Source organism: Rhinoderma darwinii, chromosome 10, assembly GCF_050947455.1.
Source record: "Rhinoderma darwinii isolate aRhiDar2 chromosome 10, aRhiDar2.hap1, whole genome shotgun sequence".
NCBI classification, from domain to species: Eukaryota; Metazoa; Chordata; class Amphibia; order Anura; family Rhinodermatidae; genus Rhinoderma; species Rhinoderma darwinii.
In genome coordinates, this window is record NC_134696.1 from 83,249,944 (window position 1) to 83,259,128 (window position 9,185).

At 42.2% G+C, this 9,185-nt stretch overlaps 1 protein-coding gene across 1 annotated transcript; it reads right to left on the reverse strand.

The window, feature by feature from the left end:
* Window positions 1-4,309: 4,309 nt before the first annotated feature.
* On the reverse strand, window positions 4,310-8,928 carry LOC142662625 (uncharacterized). Its single transcript, XM_075840837.1, has 4 exons — window positions 8,913-8,928; window positions 8,068-8,751; window positions 7,050-7,253; window positions 4,310-5,429 (listed from the first exon to the last, which is right to left on the reverse strand). The coding sequence occupies exons 1-3, from the start codon at window positions 8,926-8,928 to the stop codon at window positions 7,057-7,059; spliced, it is 897 nt and encodes a 298-aa protein (XP_075696952.1). The 3' UTR covers window positions 4,310-5,429; window positions 7,050-7,056.
* Between the last annotated feature and the right edge of the window lie 257 nt (window positions 8,929-9,185).

A 9,185-nucleotide genomic window follows, 5' to 3' on the forward strand; every position in this document is an offset into this window, starting at 1 on the left:
GTGTGTGTGTGTAGTGTGGGTGTGTTACAGTTACACGTTTAGTCACACACTCGCACTGCATGAGTATGTGGGTTTATGCATGGGTGTCTGTATAATTGCCTTTGTATGTGTTTGTGCATGTGCGTCCATTGGTGACCTGTGTGTGCTGCGTGGCACATCTGCGTAAGGCAAACGTTTTTGGAAAACAATATTGTATTCTAACATGCTACGTCCAGACAAACCAAACCTTAACAAGCCACACACTCTGATAAGCTGCATCTCAATCTGTCCTGATTACCAAAGTGTCCCTAGAAAACATGTATAATGTCCATTTTGTATGGAGCCATCAAGGCGTTCTCCATGACATTTCAAAGACGGGCTGCAGGCAGGGGATGTGATGAAGCAAAAACATAAGTAATACTAATCTAGTAAATCCCCCGGGGCCTCTCTCCATGGGTCTGTTTACAGGGATGATATGCTGGTCCATGCACATAACGGCTGCAACCAATCACTGGCCTCAGCGGTGACGTGCCATTCTTGCCAGCATCATCGCTGAGGCCAGTGATTAGCTGCAGTGGTCACATGGTTAGGATGGCACATTATCACTTCCTGTAGAAGTTAGCAAAGACCGGTGGAGAGAACCAGAGCGGCGGCACTGGAGGAGCGGGGGGTAAGAGGAGAGTATTACTCATTTTGTTATTTTATCACATTCGCGTGAGTGACAGGATTTACCTTCCATGTATGTATCTCTGCTGAGAGACTTTGTCCATTATCCAGGAGCCTACTCCTCTAGATGACTCCATAATACACAGAAATTTATCTTGTATAACAAGATATATATATATATATATATATATATATATATAACATCCAGCTAGGATCACCACCCAGACGGAACAACAAGGCACCCGCCGATATTTACACCGGGAAGCGGTACATCTGTATTTTGCAAGCAGAGATCAGCAGATCAGGATCATCTCAAGGCCAGCAAACCAAGTGTTAACAATGTGCGGCTCATGCTGTTAATGTAGACCAATCAGAGTGTTCATTTTACCCCAACGAGCACAACTATTGGATGACTTTGTGGCCTGACTAAGTTTGGCAGATGGTTGGCCTGGCCCAATATGAGGGAGTGGAGGGAAGAATGGCGTCTCTGTGAAAACCCGGGGTATTCCCCTCAGGAAAGATGTGCTTGAGGTAGTGACAGGTTATCAATAAAGCAGATGTCTATTATATGTTTACTGACAGATTATATACTCCAGTAACCCTTTACTGACATACAAGTAATATATCCTTCATTAATGTAGGATATAGTCTATCAGGAAAAGGTTATTGGATGATAGTCTGTCAGTAAATGGTAAATAGAAGATATATTCTGTCAGTAAAGGGTTAATGGAGGATATATTCTGTCAGTAAATGGTAAATAGAGGATATATTTTGTCAGTAAAGGGTTAATGGAGGATATATTCTGTCAGTAAAGCGTTAACCTTTAAACCTTTTATTAACTCAACTTGAAGCCCCGCACCCAAAACCACGCCCACTTTTTACCCATGTTGTTGTGGGTGTTTTGTGTTTTCTTTGTTTCGTTTTTTTGCGCAATTTGCAAAAAAAAAGTCAGAAAAAAATGCACTTGTAAATACATCCTGAACCTGGCCGGTATATTTGGATAGAAAAGGTGGCGACCCTACACCCAGCATAAAGTAAGATGGCAGCAGAAATCTTCACAGGCCGCAACCTTTTTCATTCTTTCTTATGCACACACAGTCTCCCCCTCACAGTGGAATCTCCCGACTCAGCAAGAAGTCTCACAGAGCAGTCAAAATCTCATGAGAAGTGGACTGCACCCCGCTCCATGTCAGGAGTCCTCTTCATATAAAGTTGACTAATTTCTTAAAGGGGCAGAGCATTAGAGAGAAACGTTTCTGAATGGCTATGCTATTACTTCATGAGTTTAATTAAAGTGATTTAAAAGGGGAATAGGGGATTTGTTTCAGAAAAAAAGCTCTAACCTAATATAAGAATGTATAATTTAATTTCACACAAAAATAAAAACAACCTGACTAGACCAGAGTGACAATGTGGTCTGTTATGTGGCTGCATCAAGTGGAAAAATAAAAACCACTTACATTTTGCTCTATGAAGCCCATGACCCCTATTGCCATTGGGACCCAAACAATTCTCGATCCACCCCTGCAGATTCTGAGACAGGAGCACCCCAAAAAAAAAAATAGTGCCATAATCGAAAACATTTTCAGAACAGGAAGCAAATACTGATCAAGACGTCTAGATATATGAATCTCATGACAAAAAAAATCATAACAAAATGTTAACTTACAATGATTTTTTGAGGGGTTGCACAGTCATATTGATTGGATCAGGGATGGATTTTAGGGGTCATGGGGAAAATTTTCCTCCCCTAAAGAGCAGAACCCATTTACTTTTTATGCCGTTATCTATTAGATTCATCCAATAGATAACAGCTGGTAATACTCTCCTTGCTTCTTTTTAGCTCCAGGCTCCACCATCTTTCTAGGTCCTGCGGCTGTCCAGCATAAAGGTGCGAGGAGAGGTGAGTATATAGAGGGGTCTTTCTTGAGGTCTGATTATTTAAGGGGTCTGGTCTGGTGTTTGAATTAATTTAGGGTTCTGATCTGGGGTCTAAAGTAATGTCGAGGTCTGGGCTGGGGTCTGAATGGATGTAGGGGGCTGGTCTGGAGTTGGAATTAATGAAGTCTGATCTTTAGGGCAGATTCAGACGAATGTTGCGTTTTTGCGCGCGCAAAAAACGCGGCGTTTTGCGCGCGCAAAAACCACTTGACAGCTGCGTGTGTCATCCGTGTATGATGCGCGGCTGCGTGATTTTCGCGCAGCCGCCATCATAGAGATGAGGCTAGTCGACGCCCGTCACTGTCCAAGGTGCTAAAAGAGCTAACTGATCGGCAGTAACTCTTTCAGCACCCTCGACAGTGAATGCCGAACACAACATCGAGAAACCTGTTAAAAAAAAATAAAAAGTTCGTACTTACCGAGAACTTCCCTCCCGGCCGTTGCCTTGGTGACGCGTCCTTCGTGACGCGCCTGTCTTGACATCGGGCCCCACCTCCCTGGATGACGCGGCAGTCCATGTGACCGCTGCAGCCTGTGCTTGGCCTGTGATTGGCTGGAGCTGTCACTTGCACTGAATTGTCATCCCGGGAGGTAAGAATGGAGGAAGAAGCCGGGAGTTATCGGTAAGTCAGAACTTCGTTTTTTTTTTTTACAGGTTCATGTATATTGGGATCGGAAGTCACTGTCCAGGGTGCTGAAACAGTTTAACTCTTTCAGCACCCTGGACAGTGACTATCTCCTGACATCGCGTACCGGAAATTTTTTTGCCGGGTTCGGCCAAAACGAGTTCGGCCGAACCCGGTGAAGTTCGGTTCGGTTGTCCGGGTTCGCTCATCTCTAAGACACTCCGTTTGGATGTTTGGAAACAGAAAAGCACGTGGTGCTTTTCTGTTTACATTCATCCTTTTGACAGCTGGTGCGCTGTTTCAGTCGGTTCGCACGGAAGTGCTTCCGTGCGACCTACGTCGTTTTCACGCACCCATTGACTTCAATGGGTGCGTGATGCGCGAAATACGCGGAGATATTGAGCATGTCGCGCTTTTTGCGCAGCTGACAAACGCTGGGCAAAAAGCACGGACTGTCTGTACTGCCCCATAGACTTGTATTGGTCTGTGCGTGGCGCGTGAAAACCACGCGGCCCGCACGGACCCAATACACGCTCGTGTGAATTTCCCCTAAGTCTGAGGTAATTTAAGGGTCTGGTCTAAGGTCTGCATTAATTTAGGCCTCTGGTCTGAAGTCGGAATTAATTTACTGGTCTGGGGTCTTACGTAATACAGTGGTTTAAAGTCTTAATTAATTTTAGGGTCTGGTCTTGGGTCTAAATTAGTTTGGGGGTGTTTCTGAATTTATATATGGGTTTAGTGTCTGGATTTATTTATGGGTCCGGTCTGGAGTCTCAATCTGTGTTGGTATAGAGGGTGGGGATGGGCTGTAGAAGTGAGGGGCCAAAGATTTCGACAATGTGTCGAAAATGTGTCTTAAATATTTAAAGGCGTAATGAGGAGCGTGACCGAACAAAGCAAAATTCCCCATGCCACACTGCTTTTTTTCAGCCACTCCCTAGATTATTATACTGAATCCGCTACGTATTCTGTTTCATAACTTTCAGCAACATTTCACTATACCTTTCTAGTAATCCAGAATGTGTGGTAAATTAGCATGTTTCAGGGTACAGACAGTTTTCTATAGTAATGTTCTACTTATATAATAAAACACTATGTTTAGATGTTCATATTTTTATTGAAATAGCATGACTACAACATTTTTTTCCATAAAGTTAGCATACATGTATCAATATTCTAAATTATGTAAGGGGTAACCAGTAGCAGTCATGAAAATGCCAGTCTTAAAAATCATCCTTTCAACTGGAGACGGTTGGTAAATACAGTCTCTTCTGTTGGTAATGGTGATGAAGGGTATTCAAATTTTTCACCGAGTAATCTTGATAGCTGGCACAAATCGGTGGCAGGTGGCACTTATGTCCAAGATGGCACTGTGACTCAGCCGAGTCACAGGCAGCGACAATTGTCCTTTTTAATGATGTTAAGCACTATGACTCAGCCGAGCCATAGGCAGAGACCATTTTCATTTTTTATAAGATTTTGCCCTGTGACTCAGTCGAGCCACAGGCAGAGACAATTGTCATTTTTTAATTAGGTTTCGCACTGTGACTCAGCCGAGCCACAGGCAGCGAGATTTGTCTTTTCTTGTGAGTTTATTTCACAAAGACTCCGGGTATATGGATCTATAGTCCAAAGATTGGTCAAGTCCAGGTTGGCACTGTGACTCAGCCGAGCCACAGGCGCAGAAAAAAATCCTTTGAGGTGGACCTAGGTTTGCTGGTACTCTTTTCGCCAAAAGAGACGCATACTAATTCCTTGGGATGCTTTTCTGAGGAAGAGGTCACAGGAAATTCATTTGACTTAGTCTGTGAGGTTGGTCTTGTTTTCTTTCTCAATGCAAGCTTTGGAATTGCAGAAACTCCAGGTCCAGTTTCCCCAATTATCCGTGTAGAGCTATAATGTTTGAACCACTGAAATCAGTAACAGCACAGGTCATGGCAGATTTGTAATTATGACCACCACTGCATGCAAAAGTTTGTGGTTGTTTGGAAACATTATAGTTATGTCTTGAGCAAAGCAGAGCCCTGCTGCTCATTGCGGTGAAAGTCTAAATAGCATCAAAGTATTGACACATTTGTTTAGTTCATATTTGCCTTGTGTGGAAATTAAGGCCAGGATCCTTTGTTCTCTATAACCAGTGCAGCCATGGACAATCCAAGATGACGTCTTATGATGTTGAGAAGTGATTATAACTATTATAATGTCCATGGCGTCATGCTGTTGTTGAGATAAAACAAAATGAGAAGCTTAATGAGGTATTAATACATTATCAGATCATTCACATTTTATAGCGTTCTACTTTATAACATTGGACGGTCAATAACAGGAATAGTTACAGATTGTGAACTGTTAAAGTCACCCATGGGCCTCAAATATCAAAACTCTAACATAAAATCGGACCTTATTGCCCATAGAAACCAATCAGTGCTCAGATTTTCATCTTAAAGGCTATGGACTCCTTTGCGGGATTTTCTCATTGCACTGTATGTATTTTATTAAATAAAACATATTTGCAATTGGTTTTAATGAAAACATTTTGGACGATCTTACTGGCGGCTCATTTTCCAGCCCCTCTGCTCTCCTGAACAATAATCTAAGCTGACAGCGGAGATTAAAGGAGTTTTGCAGTGAGAAGAAATTGATCATTAATATTTGATCAGTGGGACTCCGACTCTCGGCGCCCCCACAAATGAGCTGTTCTGAGGTGGCCACGGAGCTCTTGCAAGTCCTGCTTTTCCCGTCATTCTTGTCACTGCTTTTTACTGTGAAACATTAACACACTTGTAGCGGAGGTTTACAGTATTACAGCCTTTTCCCAATAAAGTAAATGGGAGAAGGCTGTAAAAAACTTGGAACCGCAGCTACAAGTGTGTTAATGTTTCACAGTATGGAGCAGTAAGGGAAATTGGCGGGGGTTCTGAGATTCGGACACCCACTGATCAAATAATGATGGCCTATTCTGTGGGTAGGCCATCGATTTCTTCTCACTGGAAACCCCCTTAAACTTTCAGGGGAGCAGAGAGATGGGCTGGAGACTGACCAGACAATAAGTTTATCTGACAGGATGAGCACTGAATGGCATCCAGCAGTTTGTATTGTATTGTAAGACATACAAGCTGCGAAAGACAAACAGTGCCACATTTTTTAATTAGAAAATATGTTTTATTTAATAGAATACATATGCTGCAAAAAAACAAAAAGTCTGCAAAGGTGTCTCTTTTGCAGGAAGGCACTTTAGTAGCCAAGGACAGATCTGATACGTCCATGCTACTAAAAGCTCCAGCTGTCATCTAGTCTGAGTTACTGCAGGTTGAAGGGGAAGAGGATAAATAGCAATTTTGATTTGCAAAAGTTTTGAGCATCAAATAAGGTTTTGTTCGTTGCATTGCTGCTACACCTGCTGCGATAATCCGGATCACAGTCACCATTCTCATCATCGTTCTCACCATTACATATGCAGTCTGAAGACTTACATACTTCACATTGGATAAAACGACAATGGACGCAACATGGTCTCAGAAGATGGAGTGATAACGTTACTTCACCTGCATTGTATTTTGTGAGCCGAGTACAACTGGAATTAGCAGCACAGCGAGGAGTGATCTATGTACATGGCCATAGATTATAATGAGCGGGGCAGCCGGGGGGATTCTACAGTTCGCTGCTCCTTCACTGCCCCCCATCAGGACACTGTAGATATTATAACAATGGTCTATCTCCAATTGCAGAATTCAGGTCACAGTAAGTGGCAGTCTGTAACTAGATGACCACATCTCAGGACAACCATAAAGTTTATGAAGAGGTTTATGGAGCTCTAAGAAACTCTCACATTCTTACCTTCTTTTTATTTGGGAGAAGATGCAGCTTTTTCAAAATACGCCAGAAGATGTTTGTGTAATTCCTGCATTGGGGAAGAATAACTGGCGCTCTCTGTAAACGTGTTGGTCTTAGAGGCGTTAAATCCAACTCCTTCCTTATTCTGCCCAAGATGTTTCTCAGCACTTGGAAGATGTTGGAGATGTTCTTTGTCCTCTTGTTGTTCTGTAAAACACACGCAGTCTATAAGATCAGCTGTTAATATAATGGACATTGTTCCTACTCCACCGTCAGCCTGGGAGCGAGATTCATAAAATATTAGGAAATGGCGTAAGCAACAATTCCCTAATATATTGTCACCAATGACACGGTCGACAGGTTTTTATCCACACAATGTAAACTAGAACAACTGCTGCTACTTCTTATAATAACAATCAGTCTCTTTATCATATGAAGAATGGAAAATTCTCGCTCCTTACAATTCATCATCACCTGTGATCAGTAATATCGCACCTGCCGAACATCCTGTCTTTGCTGGATTTTCCCACTATACGCGTCCTGATTTCTCTGAAATGTCCCATGAAATGGACCTTAAAAGGGTGGGGCTTATGCAAATATAATCCCAAATTGGGCAGTTCTGTGGGTGTTCCTCATAATGGGGGCGTGGTTGAGTAATTTTCCATGAATAAGGGTTAAAATGTTGGGAGGTATCAGTAATGTGATGTGATAGGCTAGGACTATAAAGAGGATGATACACATATCTAAATTATTAACATAATTTAGTCACAGATACTGGCTGGTGACCGGTTCATGCAGCTTTACGTGTACTACCCTATTTAGCATAAGATATGGCTGTACCAAAACAGCACTTTTAACTTTTTGTGTCATCCGTATTTCCTCATAGATTGTAATATCTTCTGAGCACGGCCCTCATTCCTCTTGTTTGATTTGTTCATTTGTGTGTTACTATGTAATTTTATTAGTAATATTGTGTAATATTATAAGGCTAAATTAAAAGATAAAAGCCCTGAGAACTTACTTTCAGAGGTGGTGTCCACATGATATGGGCTGATATTGGTGGTTACATCATTGGATCCAGGCATGGAGCTCTTAGTGTCTTCAATGATGTCTATGTTTTCAGCCCGTCCATGAGAAGCATCATCGGTTATAATGTTAGAGGCGGTGTCCACGTCCTCTGGGCTGATATTGATGGTTACATTTTTGGATCCAGGCATGGAGATCTTAGTGTCTTCAATATGATCTCTGGTTTCAGCCAGTCCATGATGAGCCTCATCGGTTGTAATGTCAGAGGCGATGTCCACGTCCTCTGGGCTGATGTTGATCGTTACGTCATTGGATCCTGGCATGGAGATCTTAGTGTCTTCAATGAGATCTCCGTTTTCAGCCAGTCCATGAGGAGCATCATCAGTTATATTATCAGAAGCCGTGTCCACGTCATCTGGACTGACATTGATGGTAACTTCATTGGATTCAGGCATGAAGATCTTAGTGTCTTCAATGAGATCTCTGTTTTCAGCCAGTCCATGAGAAGCATCATCGGTTGTAATATCAGAGGTGGTGTCTACGACATCTGGGCTGATGTTGATGGTTTCATCATTGGGTCCAGGCATGGAGATCTTAGTGTCTCCATTGATGTCTATGTTCTCAGCCAGTCCTTGAGAAGCATCATCAGTTATAATATTAATTTTGTCCTGACGTTTTTCTGAAACACAGAACATTGAAATCAGAAATGATAAAATAAAGGCTTATATATGTTCAGTGTAATTTATTAACCGTTTACAGGTATTTGAATGGCACAATAATCCACGAGAATAAAAAAAAACACAATCTCTGAAGCTGCCTCTACATTTAGGATTCCTTCACTTTTCTTTGTCGACATAACGGATCCCCCTAGTTTCTCTGTATAACCATGTTCCCGGATTAATGATCATGGCAGCGAGATAGAAAAACCGATCAAATACACAATCGTGGACCGGTGGTTATATTGAGTGTTGTATTGAATAATCTATAAAATGGAGGATTTTTCTGTAAAGTGAAGCTGCACTTTTACCTTTGGTGCATGTGGGAATAACTGTATGTGATGGTGTGTAGTGTTATGTCACAAGATGGCAGATCGTTACAGAGAACGGCTCCGGA